This window comes from Balaenoptera ricei, chromosome 8 (genome assembly GCF_028023285.1).
Source record: "Balaenoptera ricei isolate mBalRic1 chromosome 8, mBalRic1.hap2, whole genome shotgun sequence".
In the NCBI taxonomy this organism is placed as follows: domain Eukaryota; kingdom Metazoa; phylum Chordata; class Mammalia; order Artiodactyla; family Balaenopteridae; genus Balaenoptera; species Balaenoptera ricei.
In genome coordinates, this window is record NC_082646.1 from 77,924,472 (window position 1) to 77,940,176 (window position 15,705).

Below are 15,705 nucleotides of genomic sequence, written 5' to 3' on the forward strand. Positions count from 1 at the left end.
CCAAACACTATTTTAAGTCCCTTACAAATATTGACTCATTTTATCCTTATGGCACCCTATTTATTCTATCTGCACATTTTTAGAACATCACAAACATATGCTTTCTTCACAAAATCTATTACCATTTCTGTTTAAGAGGTGAGTAAATCAAGAGCACACATGTATTATAAAACAACACCAAGTCTCCTAACCATGTCTGCTGATGTGTGTGTGTGTGCGTGCATGCACGCGCATGTGTGTACACAGATCTGGATCAAGTGCTGTTTGTGCCACAAAGAAACCCAGACTGAGCTTCCTGCTTCCAAGCCCCTGCCTTCTTTGGGTGCCACTTGAAACTTTTCTTTACCAGATTTCCATCTGTCATTTTTAGCTTGCAAAAAATTTTTCTTGTTCTGTTATTAGCTTTGATGTAGAGCTCTACTCTAAATATCTTACTTGAAATGTATGTCACCAGAGCCCACAATGTGTGATTTGGGGGGACAAGAGATTTCACATACATTTGTATACATATATTTATATGTATTTGGTTTCTGATGAACATACCAAGGCAGATATTGTCTAAACCTTTTTTTTCTTAGTCTCAGGGTACTGAGATGCTGGAAATAGGAAATGGTATTCGAATACCAAGATATACACTATATATCCTCTGGCAGAAACAGAGGAGCTCACAATTAATTGCTAAACTACAGAATGTTAAATCATCCAAGAGACATCAAATGATGTGGAAAATGACAATATTGTGAGAAGTTCTATTTACTTGAACTAGCATTCAACTATCTAAAGACATAATGGAGCTGTTTAAAGTTAGACCCATATTATTTATGTGATGATGGCAAAACATAACCATGGCATTTTTCCAGGGTGACATTTTCCAACTGCAATTAAAAATCAAAACATTTGCTCACCGAGCTCTCATGTGAATAAAAGAAATTCTGCGTTAACAAGTTGCAGTCATCTTCATTAATGAGAAATTTTGCAGGTTAAGAACACAAAATTATTGGTTATCCAGCAGGGTTTGATAATAACTTACTCAGATGGAAGTATTGCACAGTTGTGAGAACAAGTGTTGTCCTGTCAGAACAACCTGCAGAATATAGACTAATTCATTCAGCAAATATTTTTTGAACATCTACTGTGGCCTCAGATTCTGAGACTGTGGTACCACGGGGAGCAAAAATAATCATAGTACTTGCCTTGATAGGTCTTGCAGTCCAATGGATGGAAGAGGAGATGGTAATCAATTATGCATAAATGAACATTTATATCTAAAACTGCAAAGGAAAGGGGCATGGAAATATGCTCTGCTAGTGTGTAATAAGGGGAACTAATCCAAGGCTAGCAGGGTAGTGCTGAGATGGCCTTAGGATGACCTTGTAATGTTTATCAAAAAGCTTTATCAAGTCTATACCCTTTGAAATAGGATTTTTACATTGAGGCACTTTCCCTAAAGGAATAATTTGAGATGTGTTAAGCATTTTTTCTATAAGGACAAGGCATTGTTTTTATTATAGAAATGTTGGAAACATCTTAAATATTCAAAAGTAAGCACTTAGTTAAATTTATTATGTTCTTAAAAATTGCTTTGACTACCGAAAATCTTTAAAAAAAATGTAAAAATGTTTTTATTGTAATAAAAATGCTTAGTAACAAAGAGTATCTACAAAACAGTGAGTATTTTAAATGCCTTTGCCTTTATCCTAACCCTGTCCTTTCTAGTTCCTCAATTGATTCTTCGATTTCAAGTATATCAATAATCATACTAATAGCAACTGTAAGAGCTCTTCATACTAGCTACCATTTAGCACCAAATACTTTATATCCATCATTTCAATTGACCTGATGTAACCAGTGAAATAGGTATTATTTCATTTCTTTCTTTTTGTATATCGTGACTTTTAAATATGTCAACATAGATATGTATTCCCTGTGCAACGATGAAAGAATTGTTTCAATGCCCATGCTATTTACCATGAATTTCCTTATTGCCATTTTATCTAAGAGAAATCCCTTCTCTTTTCGTGACAGCATTCTGCGAAGAGGGCTGCAGATATGGTGGAACGTGCTTGGCTCCTAACAAATGTGTCTGTCCTTCTGGATTCACAGGAAGCCACTGCGAGAAAGGTAACCTCGTCTGGTGTGTGTGTGTGTGTGTGTGTGTGTGTGTGTGTGTGTGTGTGTGTGTGTGTTGGTGTTAGAGAGAGAGAGAGAGAGACTAGGCTTCAGAGAGAATGGAGGCTCTTTCTCTGGAGCTATAGTACTGCGGGTTGACTTAATACATTATGTCTTGATGGTGGATGTGGCTCTCCTCAAATTGGGTACCTTTTGATTACTGTGTAATAGGCATCCTCCTTCTGAAAACAGAGCTTCATTTGCCCTCCCTCTACCGTGTCTAATTTAGCAAGGTCTAGTCTTCTCTCTGCCTCCGTTTGCAGTGTGCATTTTTAGTGCTAATTAGAGATAAAGCCTGACAAACTGACCTGCTCCACTTAATCCTCTATTGGGGAGCGTCACAGGCAACCACTGGAGTTATAACAATCTGCTGCATCCACGGAATCTAAATTAGAACCGCATGCTCCTTGTGTAAAAGCACATTAAATAACCCCAGCAGCAGGTTTATCGGTGTGCTTGGGATTTTATTATAATATTGGTTTATTAGGAACATTATCATTCATGGACCTGATAATATAAGCCAGTTAGTATTGGTAAGTTTCCATTACGTACAGCTTTCTATTTGCAGTAAATGTAGTGTCTACACTGGGCACTCTTTGGTGAAATCTAGCTCTTTTATTAATTGGAGAAGTCCTCCTACCTGTGTGTGAATGAAATTGACATTCAGTGCCAAAGTGGCAGTGTACGTATCAGTGCAAACAAGAGGTGTATGCCATGTAAAGCTGAGTATTTCATTGTATTTTCCTATGAGTTTCATTAGGTTAAAATCACGGTATTATGTGTTTCTGGGTCTGGCATGTCACACTTGACACATCTCATAGTAGAGCATAGCAAAATGGAAATATGATACTTTAGTCCTTATCCCTATTATTAGATGAGGGGGAGCATGTTTTCATCTAATGCCGAAGATCTAAGCAAAGCTCTTGCTTCCTTGCCTTCACGTTAAAGGTTTCTGAATTTAAATAATAAATTTTTTAAATGAGCCTGTTTATTATACCCCAACTTGTTTGACATAGTACATGGCACTGCCTGTGTATTTATAAGACAGCCTGATCCTTTTAAGAGCATGTCAAAATTTAACTACATAAATTATTCAACAAGGAAATCAACAATGAGCATCATTGTTTCCATATTTTGTGATATTATCAACAAATCAGATCACATTTATTAAATAATAATTACTTGGTTTGTCTTTAAAAAAAAAAAAGACATATAAAGAGCCAAGTTCCGCCTCTGAGCAGCGTGAGAGAATTATCGCATGGAACTGAAGGATTCTTGTCAAAAACAAAGTAACTTAGCACACATAACTGTATTGCAGTACATTTGATTTTAATTAGGTTTTCTAAAATGAAAAAAAAAAAATCTAAAGGTTTCTCATTATTTCCTCCAAAACTGCTATGTTTCCCTAAAATTAGAATACAGGAATTAATGGAGACAGAATGGTGATGATGATATTGCTGATGATGAGGGATTCTAATATTACTCATGATATACCATTTATCATGTACTAATTATGCACGAGAACTTTTAAATGATTATTTTAATATTAAGAACAAACAAAAGAGATAGATATTATTACGCTCATTTTATAGATGGCAGACTAAAGCTTGGGTAGATTAAGTAACTTCTGCAATGCTACAGAGCCAGTATTAGAACTGAGAATAAAACTCAACTTGTATTCCACAAACTACATTTTAAACCCTTGCATGTGTTTCAAGGGGATAATGATGAACTTCCTGTAAAATCTGGGCTCCTGGTGAATCAGAACATCTGGGGGAGAGTCTGTGAGCCTGCACTTTCACCAAGCACCTCGGGTTGCTTGTTATAAACCAGTCATTTTTATATAGTCATAGTGATATTTAACCAGAGCATCTACTGTAAAGTTCTTATTCTTTTTTGCATCATAAAGAATTGGAGGAGAGCATTGATCTTAGACCAGGGCCTGAGTCAGTGGCAGCCCAGGAAGAATTAGTTTTGGTTTCTGATGGCTTGCTGATTTGACCTCTTTCCTTTGCTCTGCTCAATAAGTGGCTGATTGAATCGGTGCTTACATTCTGGTCCATAATGTGGAACAGGAAAAAGAGAGATAAAGGAGAAAATCAAGACCGGAGGCAAAAGTAAGACAGACATTGGCAGGTCATTGGTTCCTAGATAAATATTAAAGTGGAGATTGAGAATTACTTACTCTTGAAAACTTATACAGTTGCTATAAGGTAAAAAAAAATAGAATAAAATAAGGTTTCTCTGTATGTGATGTTATCCTCCATTTGTAGCAAAACCATTCCATTTAATATTGGCCAATATTCTAATTCTATGAGATTTTTTTATGGATAGTGTAAAGTACATGTATTTCCAATCGCTTGTGTGCAAGGGATCTAGGTGAGTTATAGGACGAACACTAAAAACCTGTGTCATATCTTGTCAGAATTATTTTGTCGTGCTCACTGTTAGCAATAAACATTAAGTAATTCCACTTGACATTGAATAGCAATGCTAGATGCCTTGAGACACAAGGTGTAAAGGAGAAATACAAATGCACTGTGACTGTCTAATGGCATGGTTACATGAAATGTTTTATTTGGTTTTAATTTTAGGACCAATTAAATGGTCCCATTTGAGCTATATAGAATCCACTTACATTTAGTTTGAAAAATGTTTCTTTTGCCCCCGACCCCTGCCCCCCGTTACTAGTTTTATTCATGGCTTGTGATAGCCTTTCAGAATTCAAGTATATTCAGCTAAATCACTGAAAAAGAAAATGCCTATCTGAAATATAATGAAGTTGAAAATTCCACTCACGTTTGATGTGTAACACAGAGATGAACAACTCTGCATTTATTTTATATTGATAAGATTTTAGTAAATGTACACTTTTCATAACCCTACTCAAGATAAGCAAACATTTTACCTCCCTTGGTTTCTGGACAACGTATTATGTTGGCTCTTCTCTTACCCTTTGTTCCTTCTCTGCGCCCTTAGCTTTGATTTGGTTTCATATCTAACATGGAGATGTGTAAAGAGAGAGGTGAGTGAAGAGCCAGTAAGAAGAGTAGGTGTGTTACTCTTAGGATAGAAAAGGTCCGCCAGTGAAATCTCTATGTAATCCTAGAGAGCTAAAAGGATATCATGCTACACTGATGTAAAGGAGCCAAATACAAAACAAAATGAAACAATACGAGTCATCCTAGAGACTTTTCAAATATAAAATCAAAGAGTTACACTAAATCCAGAGATATATTACTTACCATAAAATAGCATAGTATCATCCTCTAAGAAGTGAATGTTTTCTACTTAGCATTAAGCAAATTTGCAAGCAACAAGTGAGATTAAATATAAGGTAGCAAGCTTGTCTAATGAAGGGTTTCTTAACCTTGACACTGTTGACATTTTGGACAGATAATTCTTTGTTGCAGAGGGCTGTCCTGTGCACTGTAGGATGTTTAACAGCATTTTAAGCAGGCTTTTTAAAATTTATATATCTATCTGTCTAATAATATTAAAATATAAATATATAATATTTATATAAATATATTTCTAAATATAAAATATAAGCATTTTTAGGAGACAGAAAATCATTTTTAAAGCATCTCTTCAGGAGTTCTAGAAGTACTTTGGGTTTACTGTAATTAGAACATTCTTTCTTTGTTAAAGTATAGTTGACTTAACAATATTATATTAGCTTCAGGTGTGCAACCTAGTAGTTTGACATATTAATAGACTATACTCCATACAAAGTTATTATAAAATATTGACTCTATTCCCTGTGTTGTACATTATGTTTTTGTAACTTATTTATTTTATATCTAGTGGTTTGTACCTCTAAATCCCCTTCACCTATCTTGCCCCTCCCCCAGCCCTCTCCCCGTGGGGAACCACTAGTTTGTTCTCTGTACCTGTGAGTCTGTTTCTATTTCTGGGTAATCAATAAATAGCAAAAAAGTTGAACAGCATTGTCCATTCACAGTATAATTTCTAGTTATTTTTTTCTAATTTGCTTATCCGAAATTTCTAATTTTTCTACAATAAATATAAATTATATTTGTAATAAGAAATGATTTTTTAAAAGCTTAACATAAAAAGAATTTAAAATTCATGAAAGGGACTTCATTTTTCTCAGTGACTGGGGGCCTTTTAACCTTTCCTGAAGGGAAACGACTTTTTGCAGGATAATTTATTCTATTCTTTTCCCTGTGCTTCAGGGCGTTGTAGATATATAGGCAGAGGGTAGTAGTTTACCCTGAGTATATTGTCCATCCACCAAGTAAAAAGAATGGTCAGAAGAAAGAACTTGTCTATTTTTCCAAATTTTAAATCTTGCCCCAATTTTGATGGAGCTCTACCAGTGTTCTATTTGCTACATCTCTGCTTACCTCTGTTATGGAGAAAATTTTTTTAAGAGTCTTTACAAGGGTGGATAGTAGCTCCATTATCTAAATGGAGAAGAGAATATTTCCTTGCCAGGTGTAACAGGACTCTGGGGAGGGCATTTGGGAGGAGAATGAGTGCAAATTCACAGCAGTTAGGAGAGTTATTTAACTTTTCTTAGCATGAGCTTTCTCAGGTTGTCTGACACATGGTGCATGCTCAGTAAATGGCAGCTTCTATTATTAATGTTGCTGCTATTGTTGTGTAGCTAACAGGTGCCCAGGAAAGACTAAGCAGGATTTTTGTGGCATCATACAAAAGGGAAGTACTCAGAGTTGAGGTTTCTCTGAGTTGCCCATCCAGTTGAACCCACCAAAAAAGGAGAGATGCAGATACTCTTAAAATTTTCATTAAAGTCAGATGAGTATAAATTTGTTTGAGGAACTATTCCTTGCACTGGTTCTTTCCAGAAATAGAGAATGGCAGAGGAGAGGCATTGCGCTGGAGGATGGGAGGAGCCCAAACCCACCAGCACTGAGATCATTCATGTTTAAAGCAGCTCAGCCTTGGGTTCAGCTGCTGAACCTATAGTATCTCGTTCCCCTCCTCTTCTCAATTCCACCCGCTCAACTTTATTTTTTCAGCCGTGATGGAGAAATTGAGCTAAAGATCTGACACACTTCTCCGTGGCTCCAAAATGGAGTTGTCACTGAACTCTCAGATCTCTTTGAAGCAATTTCAAAACCCTGTCCATGGTCCTGCCAGGCTCACCATTTTGCCAGGTTTCAGACATCTGGAAAAATACCTGAAACCATTTTTCATTCTCATCTCCTTGGTACAGAGCAAGTTTTCAAGTCATTTCAATACAACTGTAGGGAGCTATGCCTTCTGTTCACAAACAGCGATTTGGACTATAAAGAGGCAGCCTGGGATAGTGTAAAGACTTCTAGACGGAAGGACAGAGACCTGTGTTCTGCTACTAGATCTGCCATGAATTATTTAGCCTCTGTGAAGTGAAACTTGCATCAGCCCACTACCCATGGATTATGAGTGCCAACCTTTTGCATTTGTTATTTCTTGTGAGGCAGCTAGCCCCACCCTAGGGAACATATATGAGGATGTGTATAAGTGTTACTCAGCCAGTCAGTAGTGGAGTTGTGGTTCTAACCCATGCATGACTGAATCCAAATTTTACACACTTTCCAATAACCTGTTGCTTCTTGATGTATTACCTGTGTTCAAGGGCAATTAAATCTAACAGATTATATGCAAGGCTAAATAAATTATGTTCTTCTGTGGGTAATAAACCATACTCTCCTACTTGATGATGGGCATTGATTTATATATTCCTTTCAACATCTTTGTTGCACCTAAGGTGAGAAGAGAATAAACAAAATAAGAGTAAGAACACACCCTCTGATGTCATTCTAGGTCAGTCTCAGTTGGGTTCCACTATTTACCAGAATCTATGAGATTAGATCAGCTATACATAATGTTTCTAAGCTTCAGTTTGCCACTAAAAAAGGGATATCAATATTACTTATTGCATATTATTATTGTGAGATTATATGAAATAGCCTAAGACATTTGGTAGAGTTCCTGGCATATATTCCACTCACCAGCCTGCCACAGCCTGAGAAGCCTGCAGTGAGGAGATGTGGACACTTTCTCTTTTCTTCTTTCAATATTGTATTTTAAAATTCATAGGTGTCAGGAATCTTATCCTGGGTGAGATAATTTTATGGGAAAGAGAATAAGATCTCACGTAACCAGTACAGTGGGTTTCTAGTGTTGAGGCCCTCTGGATGGGCGATGTGCAGTTGCTGGTTCTTCCTTTGTGAGGTGTTTTGGTAAGGGCCTTTGATCATGAATTACTTCCAGATGAAGTTCCCTTGACATGACGATCCTTTTATCTTCTGTAGCTCTGAGCTTGTGAAAGGCCCCTTCTCTGTTGTGGCTCCTTTGCTCTGCAAGATTAACATAAGATTAGGGTGACGCTCTGATGCTCTTTTGTAGGATTCCAATAAAGCAGACACTTTTCCCCTCCTTCAGTCCAAGTGCAGCCCTCTCTTAATGTGGTCTTTTTTTTTTTTTTTTTTTTTTTTTTCCTCTGCTATGTGACCGAGGCAGTGCCAGACCCAGGCATTAACCTTTAGGCTCTTAGGGCACAAGTCAAATATAATTTGCTTTGTCCCTAACCATCCAGGGGACATTTCTAGATGTGCTTGAAGACTGTCACCCTGGGATGAGTTTAGAGAGGATGTTCTTCCCCCTCTTTCGTGCAAAAAGAAAAGAAGGGATGACCTGGAACTGGAAGCATGCCAAATCTCTCTCTCTAACCAAGTTCTCACTTTTGGCCTCATCACCATCCCTTACTAAAATTCTAGGTGTTTGTTTACAGAGCTGGAGGGTGGTTAACGGTTAATGTAGGCACAGCTGATTTTTGAAAGTGTTATAAAGGTAGTCTAGCATACAGCTTTGAAGCATAACATTATTATGTATCAGAACTCTAACATAGGAAAAGTCCAGTTTTAATATCCTATTATGTTTGAATTCAACAAATATTTGGTAAATGAATAAATGAATGGGTATACACAAGGACCCTAAATTTCACATGATCCAGTCTTTTCATTTTAAAGATCACAAGTTGTAATGGCTCCAGTTGAAATCTAATTTTAAAGACACCGAAGTAAAAATATATTATATTGGGGATGGAGGAGAGAAAGGCCATTAACAAGAATGCCATTAATAAGAAGAGTATAGTATAGAAATTTTGTGTATTTCCAGTAGCTTTGTCAGCATGCTTTCCAGGAAGCAAAGTAAAGGGCACCAATCTTTTTAATGGATTGGCATTCCTCATCAAATACATGAAAGCTATTAGGGATTACCTAGTCTAGTTAGTAATGCAGAAAATAATTCCTGACTATTTAGATGACAAGCGGTTCTTCCTCCCCACCAGGCAAGCTCATACTACTGAACTGTGAAAGTCAGGAGTTGTGTTCATAGGCTCATTTTTAATCCTCTGCCCTGGGAAATACAAACACCCCTGTAACTTGAAGCACAATGGCTGAACAGAAAGGAAATCCAGGCTTCTGTAAAAATATGACCGACTGGAGCCCAGAAATTACAAATTTTCCCTAGTAACTAGTATCCAAGGATTCTTTCTATCCAAGTATATTTAATGCACTGTAGATCATGTGGAAAAAGCCTAATTGAAGCCAATAGCTTGGCCGAAAAAGAATGTAAACTCTTGCAATTTGCATCACTCTCTCCTAATAGGATCCACTGATTAGAAAAGGTAGTTGCCTGAAGATGATCGCTTGGGTCCAAAATATGATGAATCAAATAGCAATATCTATGCATTCATTTTGGTGGTGGTTGAAAAGATAAGAAGTTTCAGGCTTGGTGGGCTAATGTGGTTTTAAAGCATTCTCCAGTTTAATAGAGACCTTGAAGTTATCTATGGGAGGCAACAATTTTAGCCAAGAAGACTGAGTCCATAAGGGGAGATTCTGGAAAATTATTTTATTAATCTTGCTAAGAAAACCTTTCAGTACCTCCTCAGTGCTTACAAGATAAAGTCCATCTTCCATAGCGTGATATCTAAAGACCTCCCTGATTGGACCTCTGCCTACCTCTCCAGCTTTATCTCCTCCTCCTCCTCCACATACATCTTAAATCCCAGCCCATTCTAAACTACTCTGGTCACTGAAATGCACCTTATTTTTTCAAATCTCGGAGCTTTTGCCTGTAATGTTCTTTCTGCCTGTAACACACATACAGGCTTACATGTTGATCACCAATATCTGATATTAATTAAAATACAAGCGTACCTCGGAGATACTGCAGGTTCAGTTCCAGACCACTGCAATGAAGCGATTGTCACAATAAAGCAAGTCACACAAATTTTTTGGTTTTTTGCGTATAGAAGTTATGTTTACACTATACTGTAGTCTTTTAAGTATGCAGTAGCATTATGTCTCAAAAAAACACTGTATATACCTTAATTAAAAAATACTTATTACTCAAAAATGCTATCATCTGAGCCTTCAGTGAGTTGTAGTAGTAACATCAAAAATCCCTGCATTAGCACATTATAAATCAACTATACTTCAATAAAAAAAATTTAAAGGAAAAAAATCACTGATCACAGATCACTGTAACAAATGTAACAGTAATGAAACAGTTTGAAATATTGTGAGAATTACCAAAATGTGGCACAGAGACAGGAAGTGAGCAAATGCTGTTGGAAGAAAGGTCCCAATAGACTTGCTTGATACAAGGTTGCCACAAACCCTCAATTTGTAAAGAACATAATGTCTGCCAAGCACAATAAAGCAAAGCACGATATAACAAGGTGTGCCTATAATGGAAAAGATTGGTTATTGAGGGTCTCTAATTATCTAGAATCCTCATGATCTGCTCCCTCTCAAAATATTCCTCCCACCGTCTTCCCCATTCCAGCTGATGATGAAATCTACCCTTTCCCATTCTCTGGATCAAGACCTTGAAATTGTCCTTGACTTCCTTCTTTTGCACAGCACATCCAAATCCTTGCTCTGCCTTTAAGATATATTTGGAACCCAAACATTGTATAATCTCCACCACTACCACTCCTGTGCATGACATCATCATCTTTAATCTAGATTATGGCCAAAGCCTCCTAACTCATCTCCCATCCACTGTTGTACAACTCAACTATCATCTCTTTTTAGCATGGTAGTCAAGGGGACATTGCTAAAAACTAGGTTAGATGCAGACACTTCTCTGCTCCAAACCCTCCATGGCTCTCCATTTTCAGTCAATAAAAGTCAAAGTCGTTACAGTGGTCAACATGACTCTTCATGCTCTGGGCCCCACTCCCTGTTCCTTCTCTGTCCTCACTGTTCACTGTGCTCCCCCTCACTTGAATACCTTGTTTTCCAGTCATGTTTTCCTTACTGTTTGGTGGCTTGGAATGTTCTTCCCCCAGATATTTTCATGGTCAGCTCCCTCATGTCATTTAGGTTTCTGCTCAAGTGTTACCTCCTCAGGAAGACCTTCACCCCCTAACTAAAATAACATATCTCTTCCTGCTTGTCACTCTTTTATGGTCATCAGAGCCCGTATCACTCTCTGATATGATAATGCTGTTTTGTCTCGTCCAACTGCCCAGCCAGGATATAAACTCCATGAGGGCAAGAGTTTTTTTATCTTATTGTCACTGTGTTTCCAGGGACCAGGGCAACACCTGGCACATAGCAGCTGCCCAAAACATGTGTTGAATAAATGGATACTTTAATAAGAATCTCTTTTAGTTTTTGTGTTAGTCTCCAAAGCCACGATACTGTCGTCATGACATATCTTGGGAAGAATGAGAAAATTATTGTTGTCAATCACACATTTTCATCCCTGGTATTTTTAGATCATATGTAATCAGAGTTATCCTTGCTGTTTTCTTCTCCCTCACATTCCCATTCGATCAGTCACCACAATCTATTTTTTCTCCATCCTACTGCCTAGTCTAAACCACTGTCATTTGGGTTTTGCTTGGAATGATAGCAAAAGGCAAATCTCCAGGTCCCAAGTCCTGCTCTTTCCGCACACAAAAAACTGTTCTTTCTGCTGAATTGCAGCCAACATAATCCCTATAAAATGCAAATGCAATCAAATCATTTTCCTGCTAAAAAACCTGAAATGGTTTCCAGTGCCCTTAGTGTAAACTCCAACCTGGACTCTCTCTGAGTCCCTTCCCCATTTCAAGTTATAATCAATAACTTGAATTTTTCCCAAACTGAACTTTTTTACATTTTCTCAAAGCAATGATCTTCTTTTCTTTTTTTTTTTTTTTTTAACATCTTTATTGGAGTATAATTGGTTTACAATGGTGTGTTAGTTTCTGCTTTATAACAAAGTGAATCAGTTATACATATACATATGTTCCCATATCTCTTCCCTCTTGTGTCTCCCTCCCTCCCACCCTCCCTATCCCACCCCTCTAGGTGGTCACAAAGCACCGAGCTGATCTCCCTGCGCTATGCAGCCAAAGCAATGATCTTCTTACTGCAGGTCTCCGCCCAGGGTATTTGCTCTACCTGGAACTCTTTGCTTCTCCTTCCCCACCTTCCTTCTTCCTCCCACCATATCCAGCCCCCATCTTCCCTTGTTATCTTACTTAGATTTTAACTTAAGCTTTTCTTCAAAAATATTTTTCAGACTTCCTAGTTAACGGTAAGTCCCTTCCTGTGTGCTCCGTATCAACTTGGTTTTCCCTTTCATAAAATGGATTACATTTAATAGCATGTTTACTTACTTCCTCTCCCCTTTCTTCCTACCACCCATCCCTGTAGCATAGCCAGCATATATGTTTAACTTCTCTTGCCCCACGCAAAAAAACCCTATAAAACGTTAACTTGATTCAACAACTATTAACCCACAGTGTCTCCAAACCAAAATGGCCTATGTCCTAACCACTTTCCTTCCATCCCTTTCCTGGTCCTATTCTTCCCACTTCAAGGTGTTAATGATAAAGAATATAAATTAGATCGTATGGGATCTGTATAACATGTTTCTGGATGAAAGAAGCATTAGTATCTATGAAGAAAACATTAATAGACATAAACTAGATGGTTCATTTCAGGAGGAGAAGCAAGTCCTTCCTTCCTCCCATAGACAAGCCCCAGCCTGTCTTAACATACCCCTGACCCAGGTAAGCCTGCCCAGATATGGCACCTCCCTGGTTCTTAAATTGGCACGTAGTCCTGTTTGGATTGGACCACTTGATTAGAAAAGTCAAAGAACTGCGAACTGCACTTTTAAGCACTTTTTGATTTACTGTCAGCAAATTATTATGGCACTTTCTTTCAATAAAATGATCTCAAGTACCCAATAGCAAGTTTTAACTTTTCCAGCTACTTGGTCTCCAGTTATGTGGAAATACCATGGTCACTTCTGCATTCCCCACTAACTCCATGGATTAGCATCTTAGAGATGTTTACATTTTTTTCTCTACATATTTTTCTCAGTGTCTCTTGCAGTAGTTATACTTCTCCAATCTCTAAGATTTTAGTCAGAATGATGAAGGCACTATTTAACCTTCAGAGCTATTATTTAATGCTTAGGCTAGACCTTAATGGAGGCTAGAACTTGTGCTGAGTGCTTGACATATATTATAGTATGTTATTTAGCATACTATACTATAACCCAGAAGTCTGGCACTGATTAGCACCCTCCAAACCTGTATTGCTTGTCTAATTTCATTATATAATTCTGTACTGTTCCCACTTGCCATTTTTCAAGCATATAAGCATATCTCAGGTTCTCTGCACCTGGTGTTTTTTCTTTCTGGAATGTTCTTTCTCCATATATCTCGGTGGCTCATTTCTTTACCTCCCTCAGGTCTCTACTCAACTGTCAGTCTCAGTGAGGCCTTTCCTACCACTTTATTAAAATTGCAACCCTAAATCTTGCCCCAGTCAATATCATCTCCATTCTCTGATTCATTTTTTTTTTATCTTTGCACTTATCACCATTTATGACACTGAATATATCACTAATCTATCTTGCTTATTCTTTCTTCTCCCACGGGAAGGTTGACCACCATGATGGCAGAGATTGTTGTCAGTGTTTGCTGCTATAGCCCAGCTCTTAGAATAGTGCCTGGCACTTAGTATACATGCAAGAAATTGTGAATCATTGATGATTATAATCATTTATCGAGTAAATTGGGATTAAGAACTGTAAAGTAATATGACAAAGATTATAGGGCTAGGAAGTGTCAGAGATGTAATTTGAACAGTTCTTTGTGCTTCAAAGCTCTGGGTTTTAAACACTGTCCTTTGCTGCCCTTCTTCAAAAGGCAGTTGTCTTTAACAATTGTCAGAGCTCATCTCTTGTGTGTTGTTTTTCTCAGTTAAACTCTGACTTCTGAGCGTGCCACCGTGATTCCTTTATATACCATCGACACTGTGGTGATGATCTGAGAGACTAACTTTCCTCGTTATACTTTAGTTGATACCCTCTTCCTTAGAATGGGACTAGTGTAATAGAAGTATTTCATGTAGTATAGATCTTTACAGTCTCCTATGCATGTTTCCAGGAACTGTATCATCTCTCTTTTAATCTCATAACAATTCCATGGAGGATATATTATCATCATTTTAGTTTTACAGATGAGGAAACTGAGGCTAAGAGATTAAAGAAACTGCTCAAGTTTGTAAGGCTAATAAGGGAGACAGCTGGGACTTGAATTCTTGTGTGGTGATTTAAAATTCCATGCTCTTTAAGTTTTTGTTCATTATTATGTCATGCCACCTGCCTCCCTCCTACAGGAGTCTTCATTTCTCTTAGCTCCAATTCATTAATATGTAGGCTGAATTTGAAAGTGCCAGAAGAACGCCATTGTTGTGCCTTTTACTCATAAGGCATTCCTGAATTAGGACAGTGGGGCACAGTGTAACCTTTCGAGATGAACTGCCTCAACCACTCACCATGTGGCATTGACCAAGTTATATCACTTCTCAGGCGTGCAAGTCACAGGAACTAGAGAAAGTCTAATTAGTAAACAGTAGATGATGATAAACTGGTAGATTGTAAAGAATCACAGTGCAGAGACTGTCATTTATAATTTCTCTATTTGAGAGCCGTGTTATCAATTGTAGCTAATATTTATGTAGCTCTTTGTAGTCACAGACTCTTTCAAAGATACTTTCTTTTTAGAACACCCCAATAAAGCATTGTGAAGTAAGCTTCATGTCCATCTTACAGACAAAGAAACATATTCATATAGATTAAAATGGCTTTTCTAAGTTCATCCAGTTAGTAAGCCTTGAGCTGGTATTCTAATATGGGTCTTTTAGTTCCACCACTCCAAACTTTGAACTTGAAGTAGAATAAAGGCAATGTGAGCCTCCCAATGTTGATGCCACTCCAACAGAGATTAATGCCTAAATATTGTTCTTAAAAAACCCTGCACATGTTAGGGCATGACTTAACACATCCTCAGAGTAGTGACATTTTAAAAATCAGAAGGAGACAAGATGTCTGAACAGATGTTTGCAGGTAAGCAGTGTACCAACAATTTGGAAGTTTCTGGAGAGATCTGAAGTCTGTTATACACGTATCTGCAGATCTTTCCCTGATCTAACACCCTCAGTTTTTTTCTCAAGGAAAACTTATTTTAATGTCAAGTAA

At 37.5% G+C, this 15,705-nt stretch overlaps 1 protein-coding gene across 3 annotated transcripts in view; it reads left to right on the forward strand.

Annotated features, from left to right (window-relative positions):
- Positions 1–15,705, forward strand: part of NELL1 (neural EGFL like 1) — an 895,061-nt gene that overhangs the window by 670,417 nt on the left and 208,939 nt on the right. For all 3 annotated transcript variants that reach the window (XM_059929597.1, XM_059929598.1, XM_059929599.1), the window contains one exon: positions 2,026–2,121. In XM_059929597.1, the coding sequence (XP_059785580.1) occupies positions 2,026–2,121 (96 nt within the window). The remainder of the gene's footprint in view (positions 1–2,025; positions 2,122–15,705) is intronic.